The sequence below is a fragment of the Ranitomeya variabilis genome, chromosome 5, assembly GCF_051348905.1.
Source record: "Ranitomeya variabilis isolate aRanVar5 chromosome 5, aRanVar5.hap1, whole genome shotgun sequence".
NCBI classification, from domain to species: Eukaryota; Metazoa; Chordata; class Amphibia; order Anura; family Dendrobatidae; genus Ranitomeya; species Ranitomeya variabilis.
In genome coordinates, this window is record NC_135236.1 from 661,728,780 (window position 1) to 661,754,264 (window position 25,485).

Genomic DNA, 25,485 nt, shown 5'->3' on the forward strand with positions numbered 1-25,485 from the left:
TTAGTTCCTATATGTACTAAACCATTACTTCAAGTTTATCTCACAACCACTAAGTCTCCGACAGCCACCTTACATAGCTCCCCCCTCTGTCTATAGCCATGTGCTTGGCACCTTCTACAACTAGACATGAGATTCTTGAAAGGGCATTGGCATTACCAAGTAAGTGTGGGCTCTATGTTCTATATGGAAGCAGAAATCCCGCTGGACTTGAAATTAGCGAGTAACACAAGTATTTTCCCAATTTTAGTCCTATATTTACTAAAGCATTACTTCAAGTTTATCTCCCCACTAGGTGTCAGACAGCCACCTTACATACCTCCCCCCTCTGCCAATAGCTGTGTGCTTGTCCCCTTCTACAACTAGACATGAGATTCTCAAGAGGGCATTGGCATTACCAAGTAACTGTGGGCTCTATGATCTATATGGAAGCAGAAATCCCTCTGGACTTGAAATCAGTGGGTAACACAAGCACTTTCCCCCTTTTTCTTCCTGATCCACTTGAGTGGGGGATGATCTGACACTAATTGAAATTTTCACCCTAGATCATAGTATTGCAATGTGTCCACCGCCCACTTTATGGCAAACATTCCTTTTCTACCAGGATGCTCCTCTCTGTGTATCTCCTGAGAAAGGACCGCTCCTAATCTGACTTCTCAGGCGTCCATCCGGAGTACAAATTGCTTCTTAAAGTTGGGGGCAACCTGTTTTGGGGAAATTACTGCATAAAATTAAGGCAATGATCAATGTTTATTTGTACTTTATGTCTAAATTCTTACAAATCTCTTTAATGTGCAGTTGTGAATGTATTGGCTAAACATGTGACCGTGACTGGATTAACTAATGGAACAGCAACGTTACCCTGCAATTATTCCACCAGCAAAGGGACCTACAACATGTGCTGGGGACGGGGCAGCTGTACCAATATTTATTGTAAGAATCAGATTATTGAGGCTGACAGCAGAAATGTGACTTGGAGGAAATGTAATAGATACCAATTACTGGGGAACATTAGTCAGGGGAACGTGTCCCTGACCATCACCGGGGCCACTGAAGATCATGAAGGAACCTACTGCTGCCGTGTGGAGATCCCTGGACCATTCAATGATAAGAAGGAACATGTGTCTTTGCAGATCAAAAAAAGTAAGTGTTCTCTCAGGTGACTATTAAAGGCACATAATACCAAGTAGAACAAACACTTCTCCCTTAAAGGAAATGTGTTATCAGAAAATGACCTATTGTTTGTCAAATGTTTTTTTTGTGCATGAAAATGAAGGTATCCAGCTCAGGAAATAAAATCGAAAGTCTTTATTTGGACAAATTTATAAAGTAAGCTGCTTGACAAACCAGTGCATACAGGGGGAAGGAATGTCTTGAATAACTGGACGCATTTCGAACACGTGTAGTGTTCTTAGTCCTCAGTTTTATAACTGGTGATGTCACAATAGGTGATGTCACAGCTCACCCCCTCCTCCTGTATAATGACAGATAACACCTCTATATACAGTAGATAACACAGGATCCACGATTCACAATAGGTGATGTCACAGCTCACCTTCTCCCCCTCCTGTACAATGACTGATAACACCTGTATATACAGTAGATAACACAGGATCCACCTTTCACAATAGGTAATATCACAGCTCACCTCCTCCTCCTGTACAATGACAGATAACACCTCTATATACAGTAGATAACACAGGATCCACCATTCACAATAGGTGATGTCACAGCTCACCTCCTCCTCCTGTACAATGACTGATAACACCTCTATATACAGTAGATACCACAGGATCCACCATTCACAATAGGTGATGTCACAGCTCACCTCCTCCTCCTGTATAATAACTGATAACACTTCTATATACAGTAGATAACATAGGATCCACCTTTCGCAATATGGGATGTCACAGCTCACCTCCTCCTGTACAATGACAGATAACACCTCTATATACTGTAGATAACACAGGATCCACCATTCACAATAGGTGATGTCACAGCTCACCTCCTCCTCCTGTACAATGACAGATAACACCTCTATATACAGTAGATAACACAGGATCCACCATTCACAATAGATGATGTCACAGCTCACCTCCTCCTCCTGTAGAATGACAGATAACACCTCTATATACAGTAGATAATACAGGATCCACCATTCACAATAGATGATGTCACAGCTCACCTCCTCCTCCTGTACAATGACAGATAACACCTCTATATACAGTAGATAACACAGGATCCACCATTCACAATAGGTGATATCACAGCTCACCTCCTCCTGTACTATGACTGACAACACCTCTATATACAGTAGATAACACAGGCTCCACCATTAACAATAGATGATGTCACAGCTCACCTCCTCCTCCTGTAGAATGACAGATAACACCTCTATATACAGTAAATAACACAGGATCCACCATACACAATAGGTGATGCCACAGCTCACCTTCTCCTCCTGTACAATGACTGATAACACCTCTATATACAGTAGATAACACAGGATCCACCATTCACAATAGGTGATGTCACAGCTCACCTCCTCCCCCTCCTGTGTTGTGAATTTGGATTCTGGGCTCCCCCGGTGGCCGCTTGTGGAATTGGACTTGTCATCCTCTTTCCTGTTTCACCTGGTTCCATCAGTAGTGGGTGTCGCTATTTAAGCTCATTTCTCTGGTGGTTTCTTGCCGGTCAACAATGTTATCTGATGCCTCTCAGTGCTTGTTCCTGCTTCTGACAACTACTAGATAAGTTGGACTTTTGTCCATGTTTCGTTTTGCCTATTTGTTCCAGTTCACAGCTGAAGTTTTGTTACTGTGTCTGGAAAGCTCTCGTTGATCAGGGATTGCTACTCTGGCGTTATGAGTTAATGCCAGAGTTTAAGGTAATCTCTGGATGGTGTTTTGTTAGTGTTTTTCTGCTGACCATGAAAGTATACTATCTGTCTTCTGCTATCTAGTAAGCGGACCTCAAATTTGCTAAGACTATTTTCCTGCTGCGTTTGTTGTTTCATCTGAACTCACCGTCATTATATGTGGGGGGCTACGGTCTTCTTTGGAATATTTCTCTAGAGGTGAGCCAGGTCTTATATTTCCCTCTGCTAGCTATTTAGGTCTTAGGCCAGAGCTGGGCATCTAGCAATAAATAGGAAATGCTACCTGGCTATTTCTAGTTGCGCGGCAGGCTTAGTTCATGGTCAGTATAGTTCCATCTTCCGAGAGCTTGTCCCTCTATAGGCTTGCTATGATCTCTGCTTGCAGAGATCATGACAGTTTGACCGGCCAATAAAGTGTTAAACACCCAGGTTGAGAAAGGAGAGTTATAAGAAGTCTGCTGGAATTTTTTTTTTTTTTTTTCCCTCCAGTTTGCCTTGCTGCAGTCTTTTTTCTCTCTCTCCTCCTAATCTCTGTATTGCTCTGTGTGCACCTGACAATAATGGATCTTCAGAGTGTAACTGCGGGTTTGAATAATCTCATCACGAAAGTACAAAATTTACAAGATTTTGTGGTACATGCTCCAGTATCTGAGCCGAGAATTCCTTTGCCGGAGTTCTTCACAGGGAATAGAGCTAGCTTCCAGAATTTCCGAAATAATTGTAAGCTTTATTTGTCCCTGAAGTCTCGTTCAGCTGGAGACCCTGCTCAGCAGGTTAGGATTGTGATTTCCTTGCTCAGGGGTGACCCTCAAGATTGGGCCTTCTCATTGCCAGCAGGGGATCCTGCGTTGCGCGATGTGGATGCGTTTTTTCTGGCCTTGGGCTTGCTTTATGAGGAACCTCATTTGGAACTTCAGGCAGAAAAAACTTTGATGGCACTATCTCAGGGGCAAGACGAAGCTGAGGTTTACTGCCAAAAATTCCGTAAATGGTCTGTGCTTACTCAGTGGAATGAGTGCGCCTTGGCGGCAACTTTCAGAGAAGGTCTCTCTGATGCCGTTAAGGATGTTATGGTGGGGTTCCCTGTGCCTGCAGGTCTGAATGAGTCCATGACAATGGCTATTCAGATTGATAGGCGTCTGCGGGAGCGCAAACCGGTGCACCATCTGGCGGTGTCTATGGAAAAGACGCCAGAAAGTATGCAGTGTGATAGAATTCTGTCCAGGAGCGAGCGACAGAATTTTAGACGGAAGAATGGATTGTGCTTCTATTGTGGGGATTCTACTCATGTTATATCAGCATGCTCTAGGCGTACAAAGAAGCTTGATAAGTCTGTTTCCATTGGCACCATTCAGTCTAAGTTTATTTTGTCTGTAACCCTGATTTGCTCTTTGTCATCCATTGCCACGGACGCCTATGTTGACTCTGGCGCCGCTCTGAGTCTTATGGATTGGTCCTTTGCCAATCGTTGTGGTTTTGATTTAGAGCCTTTGGAGACTCTTATTCCTCTGAAGGGGATTGACTCCACCCCATTGGCTAATAATAAACCACAATACTGGACACAAGTAACCATGCGTATCAATCCGGATCACCAGGAGATTATTCGTTTCCTGGTGCTGTATAATTTACATGACGATTTGGTACTGGGATTGCCATGGTTGCAGTCTCACAATCCAGTCTTGGACTGGAGAGCAATGTCTGTGTTGAGCTGGGGATGTAAGGGTATTCATGGAGACTTACCTTTGGTTTCTATTTCGTCGTCCATTCCCTCTGAAGTCCCTGAGTTCCTCTCTGATTATCAAGACGTCTTTGACGAACCCAAGCTTGGGTCGTTACCTCCGCACCGTGAGTGCGATTGTGCCATAGATTTGATACCGGGTTGCAAATATCCAAAGGGTCGTTTGTTTAATCTGTCTGTGCCGGAACATGCTGCTATGCGGGAATATATAAAGGAGTCTTTGGAAAAGGGACATATTCGTCCATCTTCTTCTCCCTTGGGAGCTGGGTTTTTCTTTGTCTCAAAAAAGGACGGCTCTTTGAGACCATGTATTGATTATCGGCTTCTGAATAAGATCACTGTTAAGTACCAATACCCATTGCCATTGCTTACTGATTTGTTTGCTCGTATAGAGGGTGCTAAGTGGTTCTCTAAAATTGATCTTCGTGGGGCGTATAATTTGGTGCGGATCAGGCAGGGGGATGAGTGGAAGACCGCATTTAATACGCCCGAGGGCCACTTTGAGTATTTGGTCATGCCTTTTGGTCTTTCTAATGCCCCTTCAGTTTTCCAGTCTTTTATGCATGATATTTTCCGCGATTTTCTGGATAAATTTATGATAATATATCTGGATGATATTCTGATTTTTTCTGATGACTGGGACTCTCATGTCCAGCAGGTCAGGAGAGTTTTTCAGGTTCTGCGGTCTAATTCTTTATGTGTGAAGGGGTCTAAGTGCGTTTTTGGGGTCCAGAAAATTTCCTTTTTGGGGTATATTTTTTCTCCCTCTTCCATTGAGATGGATCCCGTCAAGGTGCAAGCTATTTGTGACTGGACTCAGCCCTCCTCTCTAAAGGGTCTTCAGAGATTTTTGGGCTTTGCCAACTTTTACCGCCGATTTATTGCTGGTTTTTCGGATGTCGTTAAACCACTGACTGATTTGACCAGACATGGCGCTGATGTTGCTAATTGGTCCCCTCATGCTGTAGAGGCCTTTCAGGAGCTTAAGCACCGTTTTGCCTCTGCCCCTGTGTTACGTCAGCCTGATGTGAATCTGCCTTTTCAGGTTGAGGTTGACGCTTCGGAGATCGGAGCTGGGGCAGTGTTGTCGCAGAAAGGTTCCGACTGCTCCGTCATTAGGCCTTGTGCTTTCTTTTCTCGCAAATTTTCGCCCGCAGAGCGGAATTATGATGTTGGGAATAGGGAGCTTTTGGCCATGAAGTGGGCGTTTGAGGAGTGGCGCCATTGGCTAGAGGGGGCTAAGCATCAGGTGGTGGTATTGACTGACCACAAAAATTTGATTTATCTTGAGACTGCCAGGCGCCTGAATCCTAGACAGGCGCGCTGGTCTTTATTTTTTTCTCGCTTTAATTTTGTGGTGTCATACCTACCGGGTTCTAAGAATGTTAAGGCAGATGCCCTTTCTAGGAGTTTTGACCCGGACTCTCCTGGTAATGCTGAACCCACAGCTATCCTTAGGGAGGGAGTAATTTTGTCGGCCGTTTCTCCTGATCTGCGGCGGTCCTTGCAAGAGTTTCAGGCGGATAGACCGGATCGTTGTCCGCCTGATAGACTGTTTGTTCCGGAGGATTGGACCAGTAGAGTCATCTCTGAGGTACATTCTTCTGCATTGGCAGGTCATCCCGGAATTTTTGGTACCAGGGATTTGGTGGCAAGATCCTTCTGGTGGCCTTCCCTGTCACGAGATGTGCGAGTCTTTGTGCAGTCATGTGACATTTGTGCTCGGGCCAAGTCTTGTAGTTCTCGGGCTAGCGGACTGCTGTTGCCCTTGCCTATTCCTAAGAGGCCTTGGACACACATCTCGATGGATTTTATTTCAGATCTGCCTGTTTCCCAGAAGATGTCTGTCATCTGGGTGGTCTGTGACCGTTTCTCTAAAATGGTCCATTTGGTTCCTCTGCCCAAGTTGCCTTCTTCTTCTGAGTTGGTTCCTCTGTTTTTTCAGAATGTTGTCCGATTGCACGGTATTCCTGAGAATATTGTTTCTGACAGAGGTACCCAATTTGTGTCTAGATTTTGGCGGGCATTCTGTGCTAGGATGGGCATAGATTTGTCTTTTTCATCTGCTTTTCACCCTCAGACTAATGGCCAGACCGAGCGGACTAATCAGACCCTGGAGACATATCTGAGGTGTTTTGTCTCTGCTGACCAGGATGATTGGGTTGCTTTTTTGCCATTGGCAGAGTTCGCCCTCAATAATCGGGCCAGCTCTTCCACCTTGGTGTCCCCGTTTTTCTGTAATTCGGGGTTTCACCCTCGATTTTCCTCCGGTCAGGTGGAATCCTCGGATTGTCCTGGAGTGGATGCGGTGGTGGAGAGATTGCATCACATCTGGGGGCAGGTTATGGACAATTTGAAGTTGTCCCAGGAGAAGACTCAGCGTTTTGCCAACCGTCATCGTCGTGTTGGTTCTCGGCTTTGTGTTGGAGATTTGGTGTGGTTGTCTTCTCGTTTTGTCCCTATGAGGGTCTCTTCTCCTAAGTTTAAACCTCGGTTCATCGGCCCTTATAGAATATTGGAGATTCTTAATCCTGTTTCTTTCCGTTTGGACCTCCCTGCGTCCTTTTCTATTCATAACGTTTTTCATCGGTCGTTATTGCGCAGGTATGAGGTACCTGTTGTACCTTCAGTTGAGCCTCCTGCTCCGGTGTTGGTTGAGGGTGAGTTGGAGTACGTTGTGGAGAAAATTTTGGACTCTCGTGTTTCCAGACGGAGACTCCAGTATCTGGTCAACTGGAAGGGTTACGGCCAGGAGGATAATTCTTGGGTCAATGCATCTGATGTTCATGCTTCTGATCTTGTTCGTGCCTTCCATAGGGCTCATCCTGGTCGCCCTGGTGGATCTGGTGAGGGTTCGGTGCCCCCTCCTTGAGGGGGGGGTACTGTTGTGAATTTGGATTCTGGGCTCCCCCGGTGGCCGCTTGTGGAATTGGACTTGTCATCCTCTTTCCTGTTTCACCTGGTTCCATCAGTAGTGGGTGTCGCTATTTAAGCTCATTTCTCTGGTGGTTTCTTGCCGGTCAACAATGTTATCTGATGCCTCTCAGTGCTTGTTCCTGCTTCTGACAACTACTAGATAAGTTGGACTTTTGTCCATGTTTCGTTTTGCCTATTTGTTCCAGTTCACAGCTGAAGTTTTGTTACTGTGTCTGGAAAGCTCTCGTTGATCAGGGATTGCTACTCTGGCGTTATGAGTTAATGCCAGAGTTTAAGGTAATCTCTGGATGGTGTTTTGTTAGTGTTTTTCTGCTGACCATGAAAGTATACTATCTGTCTTCTGCTATCTAGTAAGCGGACCTCAAATTTGCTAAGACTATTTTCCTGCTGCGTTTGTTGTTTCATCTGAACTCACCGTCATTATATGTGGGGGGCTACGGTCTTCTTTGGAATATTTCTCTAGAGGTGAGCCAGGTCTTATATTTCCCTCTGCTAGCTATTTAGGTCTTAGGCCAGAGCTGGGCATCTAGCAATAAATAGGAAATGCTACCTGGCTATTTCTAGTTGCGCGGCAGGCTTAGTTCATGGTCAGTATAGTTCCATCTTCCGAGAGCTTGTCCCTCTATAGGCTTGCTATGATCTCTGCTTGCAGAGATCATGACACTCCTGTACAATGACTGATAACACCTCTATATACAGTAGATAACACAAGATCCACCATTCACAATAGGTGATGTCACAGCTCACCTCCCCCTCCTGTACAATGACTGATGATACCTCTATATACAGTAGATAACACAGAATCCACCATTCACAATAGATGTCACAGCTCACCTCCTCCCCCTCCTGTACAATGACTGATAACACCTCTATATACAGTAGATAACACAGGATCCACCATTCACAATAGGAGATGTCACAACTCACCTCCTCCTCCTGTACAATGACTGATAACACCTCTATATACAGTAGATAACACAGGATCCACCATTCACACTAGGAGATGTCACTGCTCACCTCCTCCCCCTCCTGTACAATGACTCATAACACCTCTATATACAGTAGATAACACAGGATCCACCATTCACAATAGGAGATGTCACAACTCACCTCCTCCTCCTGTACAATGACTGATAACACCTCTATATACATTAGATAACACAGGATCCACCATTCACAATAGGTGATGTCACAGCTCTCCTCCCCCTCCTGTACAATGACTGATAACACCTCTATATACAGTAGATAACACAGGATCCACCATTCACAATAGGAGATGTCACAACTCACCTCCTCCTCCTGTACAATGACTGATAACACCTCTATATACAGTAGATAACACAGGATCCACCATTCACACTAGGAGATGTCACTGCTCACCTCCTCCCCCTCCTGTACAATGACTCATAACACCTCTATATACAGTAGATAACACAGGATCCACCATTCACAATAGGAGATGTCACAACTCACCTCCTCCTCCTGTACAATGACTGATAACACCTCTATATACAGTAGATAACACAAGATCCACCATTCACAATAGGTGATGTCACAGCTCACCTCCCCCTCCTGTACAATGACTGATGATACCTCTATATACAGTAGATAACACAGAATCCACCATTCACAATAGATGTCACAGCTCACCTCCTCCCCCTCCTGTACAATGACTGATAACACCTCTATATACAGTAGATAACACAGGATCCACCATTCACAATAGGAGATGTCACAACTCACCTCCTCCTCCTGTACAATGACTGATAACACCTCTATATACAGTAGATAACACAGGATCCACCATTCACACTAGGAGATGTCACTGCTCACCTCCTCCCCCTCCTGTACAATGACTCATAACACCTCTATATACAGTAGATAACACAGGATCCACCATTCACAATAGGAGATGTCACAACTCACCTCCTCCTCCTGTACAATGACTGATAACACCTCTATATACATTAGATAACACAGGATCCACCATTCACAATAGGTGATGTCACAGCTCACCTCCTCCTCCTGTACAATGACTGATAACACCTCTATATACAGTAGATAACACAGGATCCACCATTCACAATAGGAGATGTCACAACTCACCTCCTCCTCCTGTACAATGACTGATAACACCTCTATATACAGTAGATAACACAGGATCCACCATTCACACTAGGAGATGTCACTGCTCACCTCCTCCCCCTCCTGTACAATGACTCATAACACCTCTATATACAGTAGATAACACAGGATCCACCATTCACAATAGGAGATGTCACAACTCACCTCCTCCTCCTGTACAATGACTGATAACACCTCTATATACAGTAGATAACACAGGATCCACCATTCACACTAGGAGATGTCACTGCTCACCTCCTCCCCCTCCTGTACAATGACTCATAACACCTCTATATACAGTAGATAACACAGGATCCACCATTCACAATAGGAGATGTCACAACTCACCTCCTCCTCCTGTACAATGACTGATAACACCTCTATATACAGTAGATAACACAGGATCCACCATTCACAATAGGAGATGTCACAGCTCACCTCCTCCTCCTTTACAATGACTGACAACACCTCTATATGCAGATGATAACACAGATGTTCTGAACTTGAAGATTAACCTTTTTAAACAGTATTATCTTGAGCAGAGGGTTTACCTTACTTGTGGAGGTGTCAGACTATTCATACTATGTTGTAATATACAGTATGTTTATCAGAGAAATCTGCTTCTTTGTCTTCTTGGACTGATCTTTCACTCTCAACTCACGGATCAAAAGTGTCTTCAGTGAATCCAGATTTTGATATTTCTGAGATAGGAAATGACAGTTGGTGCTCATGAAGTTCTATGGATAGGAAAGGAGGAGGAGCTAGAGGCAGACACAAAGTTCTTCTGAAGTGACAGTTACATGTTAAATATTATAGAAAATATTTTTAAAAATCTTGTTTTTCCTTTTCCAGAGAAAGATCATGAAGATGACGGGGAACCGCAAACCAGCCTGCCTATCCCCGAGACCTTCACCAACACGACTCAGGTTCTTAATTGACTAGTCAGGATTTATGTAATTGGTGCTTTTGTGAAAAATACTTTACACCCAGGGCTCCAGTCTACAAACAAGTGCAGACAGACAATATTACAGAGCTAAATTAGTGCAGAACTTCCAGACGTAGTTCCTCTTTCTCTGGCGGAGTCACTTTCACTCTGTGTATTGGCTAAATGATATACATTGGCTTCCTATAGCAGTGAACCTAATTTCTGAGAATGTATGTGTCTAAGACTTCGTTCAAACCTATGTTTGAGCATCTCTTAGGAGAATTCATCATCTATACGGGCATGTAGGTCATATGAAACTGAGTTCAATGATACCATGATATCTGTCATGTCTTATTCCAGAGAAATCCATGCTTTTTCTCAATATGTAAATGAGCTGTTAAGATCTATGAGCCGGACCTAGATCTCCCTGAGAATCTGCCCCCAAAACTAATTTTTAATGAAAGAAGCCAGTGATCAGTGTGAGACATGTAATGACTGACAGTTTGCTCTCTTGATCTCACAGCAGAACTGAGCTTGATTACAACTGACATAGAACAGTAGAGCTGACTTTGTCTCATTACAAACACATCTGCCGCTGCAGCTCTCATAGTGCTGTAAGCTCTGCTATACTGCCCCTCTTCCAAAGACTGACTACCTATGAGAAGGAAGCTGAAGCACAATGAGAAGACAACTTCAGCTGCCAATGTGTTTGTAATGAGACAAAGTTCAGCTCTGCTATACAGTGTTAGTTGTAATCACAAACAACTCTGCAGTGAGATCAGGAGAGCTGACTGTCAGACATTACGTCTCTCACTGGTAAAAACACCTCTCATTAAAAATAACCTCTGAAGGCAGATTCTCAAAAAGGTCTATGTCCGGCACATAAATCTCAACAGCTCATCTATATATTAAGAAAAATGTGTGTTTTTCTGAAATAAGACATCACCATATTAAACTTCCTATGACCTGTGTGCCCATACAGTGGGCTTAGGTGACTTGATCCTTCTGACAGATTCCCTTTAAAGAGTAATTGTCGTTTTATATATACTGTATTTTTCAGAAATCAATAGTTCATATGTAAATAAGAAAAATTGTACTACATCTTATCCAGGAAAACTGATTTTTTTCTGTTCCTTGATTGATCATTCATTTTACAAATTCTCAGTTCATGAGTCAACATCCCTTCAGTGAAGACCGATTTTCCCATTGCTGAGATAACAGATGATTGGTGCTTATAACATTCTATGGAAAACTGTAACTGTCTATTCAGGAGAATTTGCAGAAAAATGTCTGTGTCTGCCTCTAGCTCCTCCCTAGAATGTCTGTGTCTGTCTCTAGCTCCTGCCTAGAATGTCTGTGTCTGCCTCTAGCTCCTCCCTAGAATGTCTGTGTCTGCCTCTAGCTCCTCCCTAGAATGTCTGTGTCTGCCTCTAGCTCCTCCCTAGAATGTCTGTGTCTGCCTCTAGCTCCTCCCTAGAATGTCTGTCTGCCTCTAGCTCCTCGCTAGAATGCCTGTGTCTGCCTCTAGCTCCTCCCTAGAGTGTCTGTGTCTGCCTCTAGCTCCTCCCTAGAATGTGTGTGTCTGCCTCTAGCTCCTCCCTAGAATGTCTGTGTCTGCCTCTAGCTCCTCCCTAGAATGTCTGTGTCTGCCTCTAGCTCCTCCCTAGAATGTCTGTCTGCCTCTAGCTCCTCCCTAGAATGCCTGTGTCTGCCTCTAGCTCCTCCCTAGAATGTGTGTGTCTGCCTCTAGCTCCTCCCTAGAATGTCTGTGTCTGCCTCTAGCTCCTCCCTAGAATGTCTGTGTCTGCCTCTAGCTCCTACCTAGAATGTCTGTCTGCCTCTAGCTCCTCCCTAGAATGCCTGTGTCTGCCTCTAGCTCCTCCCTAGAGTGTCTGTGTCTGCCTCCAGCTCCTCCCTAGAATGTGTGTGTCTGCCTCTAGCTCCTCCCTAGAATGTCTGTGTCTGCCTATAGCTCCTCCCTAGAGTGTCTGTGTCTGCCTCCAGCTCCTCCCTAGAATGTCTGTGTCTACCTCCAGCTCCTCCCTAGAATGTCTGTGTCTGCCTCTAGCTCCTCCCTAGAATGTCTGTGTCTGTCTTTAGCTTCTCCCTAGAATCTGTGTCTACCTCTAGCTCCTCTCTAGAATCTCTGTGTCAGCCTCTAGCTCCTGCCTAGAATGTCTGTGCTTCTAGCTCCTCCCTAGAATGTCTGTGTCTGCCTTTAGCTCCTCCCTAGAATGTCTGTGTCTGCCTCTAGCTCCTCCCTAGAATGTCTGTGTCTACATCTAGCTCTTCCCTAGAATGTCTGTGTCTGCCTCTATGTCCTCCCTACAATGTCTGTGTCTACCTCTAGCTCCTCCCTAGAATGTCTGTGTCTGCCTTTAGCTCCTCCCTAGAATGTCTGTGTCTTCCTCTAGCTCCTCCCTAGAATGTCTGTGTCTGCCTCTAGCTCCTCCCTAGAATGTCTGTGTCTGCCTCTAGCTCCTCCCTAGAATGTCTATCTGCCTCTAGCTCCTCCCTAGAATGTGTCTGCCTCTGGCTCCTCCCTAGAATGTCTGTATCTACCTCTAGCTCCTCCCTAGAATGCCTGTGTCCGCCTCCAGCTCCTCCCTAAAATATGTGTGTCTGGCTCCTCCCTAGAATGTCTGTGTCTGCCTCTAGCTCCTCCCTAGAATGTCTGTGTCTGCCTCTAGCTCCTCCCTAGAATGTCTGTGTCTGCCTCTAGCTCCTCCCTAGAATGTGTATCTGACTCCTCCCTAGAATGTCTGTGTCTGCCTCTAGCTCCTCCCTAGAATGTCTGTGTCTGCCTCTAGCTCCTCCCTAGAATGTCTGTGTCTGCCTCTAGCTCCTCCCTAGAATGTGTATCTGGCTCCTCCCTAGAATGTCTGTGTCTGCCTCTAGCTCCTCCCTAGAATGTCTGTGTCTGCCTCTAGCTCCTCCCTAGAATGTCTGTGTCTGCCTCTAGCTCCTCCCTAGAATGTCTGTGTCTGCCTCTTGCTCCTCCCTAGAATGTCTGTGTCTGCCTCTAGCTCCTTCCTAGAATGTCTGTGTCTGCCTCTTGCTCCTCCCTAGAATGTCTGTGTCTGCCTCTAGCTCCTTCCTAGAATGTCTGTGTCTGCCTCTAGCTCCTCCCTAGAATGTCTGTGTCTGCCTCTAGCTCCTCCCTAGAATGTCTGTGTCTGCCTCTAGCTCCTCCCTGGAATGCCTGTCTGCCTCTAGCTCCTCCCCATGTCCATAGAATTTTATAAGCACCAACTGTCATCTCTTATCTCAGTAATGGATAAATCTGTCTACTCTTCACTTAATACAGATTTTACCCAGGAATTTACAGTAAAAGATCGGTCCAAGAGGAGAGAGAAGTCGATTTCTCTGATAAGATATATTACAAAATTGCTTATTGTTGATTTATGAAATAAAAATTAAAATGACGGTTACTCTTTAAAAAAAACACAATAGTGCTCATGAAAATAAATGGAGTCCAACAGGATTTTATGTGCCTGTCCTGTGACAGATTTGTTTCCTATTTGTATAACAGAACAGAAAAACGGAATTCATAATGCTAATGTCAACTACAGCATAAGCAGAACACAGGAATTAAATATTAAAGTGTCCCCCCAGAAGAAAAAAACCCATCCCTTATCCATGGATTAAGGGAGAACGTGCTGATTGTTGGCAGTACAACCATTGGGCCTCTAGATTTGGTCGTTGGGACCCTGAGAAAAAGCTCTGCAGCCCTGTCCTGACAAGCTCAACCTCCTCTCCACTCATTGTCTATGGGACCACCAAGAGCAGTGCTGTACTCAGCTTTTTACGAGAGTTCCATAGACAATGAATAGAGCAGAGGCCACGCATGAGCACCTCTGCTGCATTCAAAACAGATTTCCAAAGCCCTGATCTCGATCAGACCCCCATCAATCAATAACTTATTACCTATGCTATGCATAAGGGATAACTTGTTTTTTTTTTCGGAAACAACTGTTTAATTATCATTATCAATTGAGATGTCCAAAGATGGCAACGTGGCATGTGAAAGTATCGCCATCTAGTGGCATCAATACACTTGAAACCTAGCATTGAAGTGTATTCTATTGTCATTATGTTATTACATTTTTATTACAGGCATCATCACCAAGTTCTGATCCCCAGATTTGGAATAATGAGGCCTATTTCTATTTAATATGTCTTATATTGGCTGCCATACTTCTTACTACAGTTGTGTTATACATATGTAAGTAACAAAAAAGTCATAAAAAGTAATATCTAATACATTTAAAGGGGACGGGGAGTAGCAATAAGCAGGTGCAGAGATGGTGGTCACGTCTAGGCCATGGCAACTGAGGGGGCTCAAAATCCCTTCTACCAAATACAAGCTACCCGTCTCAAGGCAGATGGGGGCCTATTAGATATTTTACATTGCCCTTCCCGCTTACCATCTACCATGTGCTGCTGTGAAGCTATTTTCTCATAGATTATGTTTATATGTTGAAGGGGTTGTTTAGTTTGGACAATCCATATTTGTACGCTCTAACCACATGTGGTTGAATCCTGAAGAAGTGCTTGTAACTTCAAAATGCTTAGAATAATAAAACCGCAAACATATTGATTAAATACAATCTTGGACTAACGTTTGCAGTACCTCAGCAGTGCGGAGGATCTCTACAAAAAAACTCTTCTGACACTTGTGTCTGCACCTAGCTAATCCCTAGAATGTCTGTGTTTGCCTATTGCTCCTCCCTAGAATGTCTGTGCCTGCCTCTAGCTCCTCCCTAGAATGTCTGTGCCTGCCTCTAGCTCCTCCCTAGAATGTCTGTGCCTACCTCTAGCTCCTCCCTAGAATGTCTGTGTCTGCCTCTAGCTCCTCCCTAGAATGTCTGTGTCTGCCTCTAGCTCCTCCTTAGAATGTCTTTATCTGCCTCTTGCTCCTCCCTAGAATGTCTGTGTTTGCCTCTAGCTCCTCCCTAGAATGCCTGTGTCTGCCTCTAGCTCCTCCCTAGAATGTCTTTATCTGCCTCTTGCTCCTCCCTAGAATGTCTGTTTGCCTCTAGTTCCTCCACAGAAAGTCTGTGTCTGCCTCTAGCTCCTCCCTAGAATGTCTGTGTCTGCCTCTAGCTCCTCCCTAGAATGTCTGTGTCTGCCTCTAGCTCCTCCCTAGAATGTATGTGTCTGCCTCTAGTGCCTTCCCAGAATATCTGTGTTTGCCTCTAGCTCGTGCCTGAAATGTGTCTGCCTCTAGTTCCTCCTTAGAATGTCTGTGTCTGCCTCTAGTTCCTCCTTAGAATGTCTGTGTCTGCCTTTAGCTCCTCCCTAGAATGTCTGTGTCCACCTCTAGCTCCTCCCTAGAATGTCTGTATCTGCCTTTAGCTCCTTCCTAGAATATCTGTGTCTGCTTTTAGCTCCTCCCTAGAATATCTGTCTGCCTCTAGCTCCTTCCTAGAATATCTGTGTCTGCCTCTGGCTCCTCCCTAGAATGTCTGTGTCTGCCTCCAGCTCCTCCCTAGAATGTCTGTGTCTGCCTCTAGATCTGCCCTAGAATGTCTGTATCTACCCCTAGCACCTCCCCAGAATGTCTGTGTCTGCTTCTAGCTCCTCCCTAGAATGTCTGTGTCTGCTTCTAGCTCCTCCCTAAAATGTGTGTCTGCCTCTACCTCCTTCCTAGAATGTCTGTATCTGCCTCTACCTCCTCTCTAGAATGTCTGTGTCTGCCTCTATCTCCTCCCTAGAATGTCTGTGTCTGCCTTTATGTCTTCCCTAGAATGTGTGTCTGCCTCTACCTCCTTCCTAGAATGTCTGTGTCTGCCTCTATCTCCTCCCTAGAATGTCTGTGTCTGCCTCTAGCTCCTCCCTAGAATGTCTGTCTGCCTATAGCTCCTCCCTAGAATGTGTCTGCCTCTGGCTCCTCCCTAGAATGTCTCTATCTGTTATGATCCCAATGGTAGAGGATCTCAGGGTTTTCAGCAAAGTCTGCAAACATAAAAAACCAGCTCATAACTGAGCTGACCGCATACCTGATCCTAACCCACAACTAATAGCAGCCGGGGAACGTACCTACTTTGGTTCTAGACGTCTCGCGCCAGCCGGAGAACTAACTAACCCTTTCAGAGAAAATCAGACCTCACTTGCCTCAAGAGAAAGGTACCCCAAAGTAAAGACACGCCCCCAACAAATAATAATGGTGAGGTAAGAAGAAAGGACAAACGTAAGTATGAACTAGATTCAGCAAAGAGAGGCCCACTATATAATAGCAGAAATATAGAAAGCGGACTTATGCGGTCAGCGAAAAACCCTACAAAAATATCCACGCTGAATATCCAAGAACCCCCGCACCGACTAACGGTGTGGGGGGAGAATATCAGCCCCCTAAGAGCTTCCAGAACAATCAGGAATCACATTATGAACAAGCTGGACAAAAAACAGAACAATACAAATGAACAAAAATAAGAAAGCAGGACTTAGCTTATCTTGCAAGAATCAGGACCAGTAGACAGGAGCAACCAGACAAGGACTGATTACATTAATGCCAGGCAATGGACTAAGAATCCAGGAAGTTTAAATAGGAACACCCAGGGTCTAACGAACCAGGTGACTACCAACCTGGGGAAAGAATATCCAAGTGCCATACCGCTAGTGACCACAAGAGGGAGCCAAAAAGTATAGTTCACAACAGTACCCCCCCTTTAAGGAGGGGTCACCGAACCCTCACTACGACCACCAGGGCGATCAGGATGGGCAGCGTGAAAGGCACGAACCAAATCGGCCGCATGAACATCAGAAGCGACCACCCAGGAATTATCCTCCTGACCATAGCCCTTCCATTTGACCAGATACTGAAGCCTCCGTCTAGAGAGACGAGAATCTAAGATCTTCTCCACCACATACTCCAACTCGCCCTCAACCAAGACCGGAGCAGGAGGGTCAACAGCAGGAACCACAGGCACAATGTACCGCCGCAACAAAGACCTATGGAACACATTGTGAATGGCAAACGACACAGGAAGATCCAAACGAAAAGACACCGGATTAAGGACCTCCAATATTCTATAAGGACCAATAAAGCGAGGCTTAAACTTAGGAGAGGAAACCTTCAGAGGGACATACCGAGAAGACAACCAAACCAAATCCCCAACACGAAGTCGGGGACCCACACCGCGGCGGCGGTTGGCAAAACGCTGAGCCTTCTCCTGTGACAACTTCAAGTTGTCCACCACACGATTCCAAGTCCGCTGCAACCTATCAACCACGGAATCCACCCCAGGACAGTCAGAAGGCTCAACATGACCTGAGGAGAAACGAGGATGAAAACCAGAGTTGCAGAAAAATGGCGAAACCAAAGTAGCGGAACTAGCCCGATTATTGAGGGCAAACTCAGCCAATGGCAAAAAGGTCACCCAATCATCCTGATCCGCAGAAACAAAACATCTCAAATAAGCCTCCAGCGTCTGATTAGTTCGCTCCGTTTGGCCATTAGTCTGAGGATGAAAGGCAGACGAGAACGACAGATCAATGCCCATCTTAGCACAAAAAGATCGCCAGAATCTGGACACAAACTGGCATCCTCTGTCAGACACGATATTCTCAGGAATGCCGTGCAAACGAACCACATTCTGAAAAAACAAAGGAACCAGATCGGAAGAGGACGGCAACTTAGGCAAGGGCACCAAATGGACCATCTTGGAAAAACGATCACACACCACCCAGATGACAGACATTCCCTGAGACACCGGAAGATCTGAAATGAAATCCATGAAAATGTGTGTCCAAGGCCTCTTCGGGACAGGCAAGGGCAAAAGCAACCCGCTGGCACGAGAACAGCAAGGCTTAGCCCGAGCACAAGTCCCACAGGACTGCACAAAAGAACGCACATCCCGTGACAAGGAAGGCCACCAAAAGGACCTAGCCACCAAATCTCTGGTACCAAAAATCCCAGGATGCCCTGCCAACACCGAGGAATGAACCTCGGAAATAACTCTGCTGGTCCATTTATCAGGAACAAACAGTCTGTCAGGTGGACAAGGGTCAGGTCTACCAGCCTGAAATCTCTGCAACACACGTCGCAAATCAGGAGAAATGGCCGACAAGATTACTCCCTCTTTAAGAATACCAGCCGGCTCTGAGACTCCAGGAGAGTCAGGCACAAAGCTCCTAGAGAGAGCATCAGCCTTCACTAGGGTTGAGCGACTTTCATTTTTTTAAGATCGAGTCTGGTTTTGTGAAACCCGATTTAGTCCAGAGTCGAGTCGAGTGAAGTCGGCCGATTATCGCTAAAAGTCGGGGATCGACCGAAACACGAAACCCAATGCAAGTCAATGGGGAAGCATAGCCGGCAGTGAGTGGAGGCCAGGAAAACACCTACAGTGCACATTTTACTGCCAAAAACATCCATTCTTGTTTTCTGAAGCGTGTCAATCTTAATTAACTTTATAATAATAGTTGGGCACTGGAAATTGGGGGTCATTTGGCAAAAGTTGTGGGGGTAGGGCTGGTTCAAGGTTTTAGTGGGCCCAGGAAACATGGACTACGTGTCATGGCGGTGGAGCAGGGAGAGGTAAGTATTTCAACGTTGCAAGTGCTGTGATCCTGAGCAAGCAGGGGGGGGGCCACTCGTTCGCATTGGCACTGGCACATGGCCCCTCAAAGTACAGCGATGTGTGTTTGCATGGCGGGGGCGCCTCCCACCAGCAGCGACACTTTTGCGTACTCTGAGGGGCCCTGTGCCAGTGACGTCGCCAACGAGTATGCCCCCCCCACCTGATGAAGGAACCTGCACTTTCATCTGCACCTTCCTCTTTGTCCCTGTGTAAGGTGGTATAACATGCGGGAAGGGGAACCTTACTTTCAGCAGGGTCAGATTCTGGCTGTGTAGAGTGCAAGGGGAATGTAGTGGTCTAGGTCAATGTACCAGCAGACTCATCTAGCAGTGGCTGGGCAATGGGCAGGATGAAGAGGAAACAGATATAGGGCCAAAGAATAAAGTAGGCTAAATGCAGTTCAAAATTGGTTACAGGACTAAACAGGCGGCATTGCTTTGTTCAGTGGAGTAGCAAACCCAAGAGCAGCAGACACTGTTTCAAGGGCCCAACCACACTACTAGGCCAAATGCAGTTTAATATCTGATAGTATAGGCCGAAAGCCAGAAGATAGAAGCTCAGCTTTATTCAGTTGAGGACAACAGAAGGCAGGGGCAGACACCGTTAGTAGGCCGGAACCACCAATGTGTTTAAAAACTGCAGTTAATCAGAGCCGGAAGGTAGAAGCTCAGCTTTATTCAGTTGAGGACAACAGAAGGCAGGGGCAGACACCGTTAGTAGGCCGGAACCACCAATGTGTTTAAAAACTGCAGTTAATCAGAGCCGGAAGGTAGAAGCTCAGCTTTATTCAGTTGAGGACAACAGAAGGCAGGGGCAGACACCGTTAGTAGGCCGGAACCACCAATGTGTTTAAAAACTGCAGTTAATCAGAGCCGGAAGGTAGAAGCTCAGCTTTATTCAGTTGAGGACAACACCAGGGAGGGGCAGATACCGTTAGTAGGCCGGAACCACCATTTTTTTTTTAAAAACAGCAGTTAATCAAAGCCAGAAGGTAGAAGCTCAGCTTTATTCAGTTGAGGACAACAGAAGGCAGGGGCAGACACCGTTAGTAGGCCGGAACCACCAATGTGTTTAAAAACTGCAGTTAATCAGAGCCGGAAGGTAGAAGCTCAGCTTTATTCAGTTGAGGACAACAGAAGGCAGGGGCAGACACCGTTAGTAGGCCGGAACCACCAATGTGTTTAAAAACTGCAGTTAATCAGAGCCGGAAGGTAGAAGCTCAGCTTTATTCAGTTGAGGACAACACCAGGGAGGGGCAGATACCGTTAGTAGGCCGGAACCACCATTTTTTTTTTAAAAACAGCAGTTAATCAAAGCCAGAAGGTAGAAGCTCAGCTTTATTCAGTTGAGGACAACAGAAGGCAGGGGCAGACACCGTTAGTAGGCCGGAACCACCAATGTGTTTAAAAACTGCAGTTAATCAGAGCCGGAAGGTAGAAGCTCAGCTTTATTCAGTTGAGGACAACAGAAGGCAGGGGCAGACACCGTTAGTAGGCCGGAACCACCAATGTGTTTAAAAACTGCAGTTAATCAGAGCCGGAAGGTAGAAGCTCAGCTTTATTCAGTTGAGGACAACACCAGGGAGGGGCAGATACCGTTAGTAGGCCGGAACCACCATTTTTTTTTTTAAAAAACAGCAGTTAATCAAAGCCAGAAGGTAGAAGCTCAGCTTTATTCAGTTGAGGACAACAGAAGGCAGGGGCAGACACCGTTAGTAGGCCGGAACCACCAATGTGTTTAAAAACTGCAGTTAATCAGAGCCGGAAGGTAGAAGCTCAGCTTTATTCAGTTGAGGACAACACCAGGGAGGGGCAGACACCGTTAGTAGGCCGGAACCACCAATGTGTTTAAAAACTGCAGTTAATCAGAGCCGGAAGGTAGAAGCTCAGCTTTATTCAGTTGAGGACAACACCAGGGAGGGGCAGACACCGTTAGTAGGCCGGAACCACCAATGTGTTTAAAAACTGCAGTTAATCAGAGCCGGAAGGTAGAAGCTCAGCTTTATTCAGTTGAGGACAACACCAGGGAGGGGCAGACACCGTTAGTAGGCCGGAACCACCATTTTTTTTTAAAAAACAGCAGTTAATCAAAGCCAGAAGGTAAAAGCTCAGCTTTATTCAGTTGAGGACAACAGAAGGCAGGGGCAGACACCGTTAGTAGGCCGGAACCACCAATGTGTTTAAAAACTGCAGTTAATCAGAGCCGGAAGGTAGAAGCTCAGCTTTATTCAGTTGAGGACAACACCAGGCAGGGGCAGACACCGTTAGTAGGCCGGAACCACCAATGTGTTTAAAAACTGCAGTTAATCAGAGCCGGAAGGTAGAAGCTCAGCTTTATTCAGTTGAGGACAACACCAGGGAGGGGCAGATACCGTTAGTAGGCCGGAACCACCATTTTTTTTTTAAAAACAGCAGTTAATCAAAGCCAGAAGGTAGAAGCTCAGCTTTATTCAGTTGAGGACAACAGAAGGCAGGGGCAGACACCGTTAGTAGGCCGGAACCACCAATGTGTTTAAAAACTGCAGTTAATCAGAGCCGGAAGGTAGAAGCTCAGCTTTATTCAGTTGAGGACAACAGAAGGCAGGGGCAGACACCGTTAGTAGGCCGGAACCACCAATGTGTTTAAAAACTGCAGTTAATCAGAGCCGGAAGGTAGAAGCTCAGCTTTATTCAGTTGAGGACAACACCAGGGAGGGGCAGATACCGTTAGTAGGCCGGAACCACCATTTTTTTTTTTAAAAAACAGCAGTTAATCAAAGCCAGAAGGTAGAAGCTCAGCTTTATTCAGTTGAGGACAACAGAAGGCAGGGGCAGACACCGTTAGTAGGCCGGAACCACCAATGTGTTTAAAAACTGCAGTTAATCAGAGCCGGAAGGTAGAAGCTCAGCTTTATTCAGTTGAGGACAACACCAGGGAGGGGCAGACACCGTTAGTAGGCCGGAACCACCAATGTGTTTAAAAACTGCAGTTAATCAGAGCCGGAAGGTAGAAGCTCAGCTTTATTCAGTTGAGGACAACACCAGGGAGGGGCAGACACCGTTAGTAGGCCGGAACCACCAATGTGTTTAAAAACTGCAGTTAATCAGAGCCGGAAGGTAGAAGCTCAGCTTTATTCAGTTGAGGACAACACCAGGGAGGGGCAGACACCGTTAGTAGGCCGGAACCACCATTTTTTTTTAAAAAACAGCAGTTAATCAAAGCCAGAAGGTAAAAGCTCAGCTTTATTCAGTTGAGGACAACAGAAGGCAGGGGCAGACACCGTTAGTAGGCCGGAACCACCAATGTGTTTAAAAACTGCAGTTAATCAGAGCCGGAAGGTAGAAGCTCAGCTTTATTCAGTTGAGGACAACACCAGGCAGGGGCAGACACCGTTAGTAGGCCGGAACCACCAATGTGTTTAAAAACTGCAGTTAATCAGAGCCGGAAGGTAGAAGCTCAGCTTTATTCAGTTGAGGACAACACCAGGCAGGGGCAGACATTCACCTTTAGTAGGCCGGAACAGCCAATTTTATAAAAAAAAAGCAGTTAATAAGAGGCAGAAGGTAGAAGCTCAGCTTTATTCAGTTGCAGCTTCTTGGCAATAATATAAAGAAGACGCGACAGGACAACACTCGGTGGATGCCATATCTGTGTTTTCAATGGAAAAAAACCTTTCAGTTAACTACTTGCAGGAGAAAGTTTTTGTAGCTGGTGGCCAATTTTTGTACTGTACCAGTTTTTTGTTGTATGTGTTTTTGTTTTTAATGTTAAAATGTCTGCATTTGATATCTCTCCAGTATTTTCTTTTTTATAAGCAAAATACTGCAGTTTTACATCGGTTACATGGATACACAGGCAGCTTGGTGGTGAGTGGAGGAGTATTTAAAGTAGGGACCGCAGACAGGCTATCAAAGGCCTAAAATAACAAACAATAGGCTCATGGCAGTTTTACAGCGGTTACATGGATACACGGGCAGGCAGCTGGTGGTGAGTGGAGGAGTATTTAAAGTAGGGACCGCAGACAGGCTATCAAAGGCCTAAAATAACAAACAATAGGCTCATGGCTGTTTTACAGCGGTTACATGGATACACGGGCAGGCAGCTGGTGGTGAGTGGAGGAGTATTTCAAGTAGGGACCGCAGACAGGCTATCAAAGGCCTAAAATAACAAACAATAGGCTCATGGCTGTTTTACAGCGGTTACATGGATACACGGGCAGGCAGCTTGGTGGTGAGTGGAGGAGTATTTAAAGTAGGGACCGCAGACAGGCTATCAAAGGCCTAAAATAACAAACAATAGGCTCATGGCAGTTTTACAGCGGTTACATGGATACACGGGCAGGCAGCTTGGTGGTCAGTGGAGGAGTATTTCAAGTAGGGACCGCAGACAGGCTATCAAAGGCCTAAAATAACAAACAATAGGCTCATGGCTGTTTTACAGCGGTTACATGGATACACGGGCAGGCAGCTGGTGGTGAGTGGAGGAGTATTTCAAGTAGGGACCGCAGACAGGCTATCAAAGGCCTAAAATAACAAACAATAGGCTCATGGCTGTTTTACAGCGGTTACATGGATACACGGGCAGGCAGCTGGTGGTGAGTGGAGGAGTATTTCAAGTAGGGACCGCAGACAGGCTATCAAAGGCCTAAAATAACAAACAATAGGCTCATGGCTGTTTTACAGCGGTTACATGGATACACGGGCAGGCAGCTGGTGGTGAGTGGAGGAGTATTTCAAGTAGGGACCGCAGACAGGCTATCAAAGGCCTAAAATAACAAACAATAGGCTCATGGCAGTTTTACAGCGGTTACATGGATACACGGGCAGGCAGCTTGGTGGTGGTCAGTGGAGGAGTATTTAAAGTAGGGACCGCAGACAGGCTATCAAAGGCCTAAAATAACAAACAATAGGCTCATGGCTGTTTTACAGCGGTTACATGGATACACGGGCAGGCAGCTGGTGGTGAGTGGAGGAGTATTTAAAGTAGGGACCGCAGACAGGCTATCAAAGGCCTAAAATAACAAACAATAGGCTCATGGCAGCTTTACAGCGGTTACATGGATACACAGGCAGCTTGGTGGTGAGTGGAGGAGTAGTGCAAGGAGTGTCTGTCCCAGTACTCCCAAAATATAAATAGATGTTAATGTCTCGCAAAACAACCAAAACAAAAAAAAAGGTGGCATACTTAGGTACAGGGGTGGGCTCATCTACTGAGTTTCTGACATAGTAATTTGGCAGTAACTATTTAATGGTGCCAATATAGGACACAGACACAGACTACTTTAAGTTGCATCATAGATGTCTACAAATTTGTATTGTCAGTGCCAGACATTGAATGATGTCAGCGAATAGACTAAAGATTGGTGGAGCTGTGCGACATAATTTTGCACGTGGTAGAGCACATTTTGAGCTGGGGTAGGGGGGAACTCTCTTGAGGCCGGCGGGACCGCCCCAGGGCCTCTCATGTTACAACGGTGTGTCTGACGTTGGGTGCGCACCACCACCGCCAGAGACACTACATTGTACTATGAGGGACCCAGTAGCAATGCCGTCAACCAAAAGCGAGCACACCCACCTCTTCAGACAAACAGCAGTCTCACGGGTGCTTGCGCCAAGTCGCGATACCACGGCCCCGTGTGGGAAGTTTTGCCATTTAGGGAGGTGTAAACATGTCGTATGCTGTACAATCAGCTGCAGCAAATTAGACATTAGAAAAGTAATTCACAGGCAAGAGCTTTTCATAGGAAAGCTAGGTGTCGGCCGGGCAAGGTGGGGCAAAAGATTTCGAAATCCAGTTGTGGTTCATTTTAATGAATGTTAGATCGTCAACATTTTGGGTAGCCAGACGAGTCCTTTTTTCGGTTAATATTGATCCTGCAGCACTGAATACTCTTTCTGATAGGACACTTGCTGCCGGGCAAGCAAGCTCCTGCAATGCATATTCTGCCAATTCTGGCCAGGTGTCTAATTTGGAGGCCCAGTAATCAAATGGGAATGACGGTTGAGGGAGAACATCGATAAGGGATGAAAAATAGTTAGTAACCATACTGGACAAATGTTGTCTCCTGTCACTTTCAATTGATGCAGCAGTACCTGTCCTGTCTGCGGTCATAGCAAAATCACTCCACAACCTGGTCAGAAAACCCCTCTGTCCAACGCCACTTCTGATGTGTGCACCCCTAACACTCCTAGTCTGCTGCCCCCTGGAGCTCGTGTGAGAACGATCACGTGCGCTGTGTGCTGGGAATGCCTGAAGCAAACGGTCAACAAGAGTTGATTGTTTGGTTGCTAATATTAGTTCCAAGTTCTCATGTGGCATAATATTT

General features: G+C 45.7%; 1 protein-coding gene across 1 annotated transcript in view; it reads left to right on the forward strand.

Moving 5' to 3' along the window:
- LOC143775147 (uncharacterized) overlaps positions 1 to 25,485 on the forward strand; it is a 39,162-nt gene that overhangs the window by 2,137 nt on the left and 11,540 nt on the right. Inside the window, exons 2-4 of the mRNA XM_077262991.1 lie at positions 796 to 1,140; positions 10,527 to 10,600; positions 14,716 to 14,824. Of these exons, the coding sequence (XP_077119106.1) occupies positions 796 to 1,140; positions 10,527 to 10,600; positions 14,716 to 14,824 (528 nt within the window). The remainder of the gene's footprint in view (positions 1 to 795; positions 1,141 to 10,526; positions 10,601 to 14,715; positions 14,825 to 25,485) is intronic.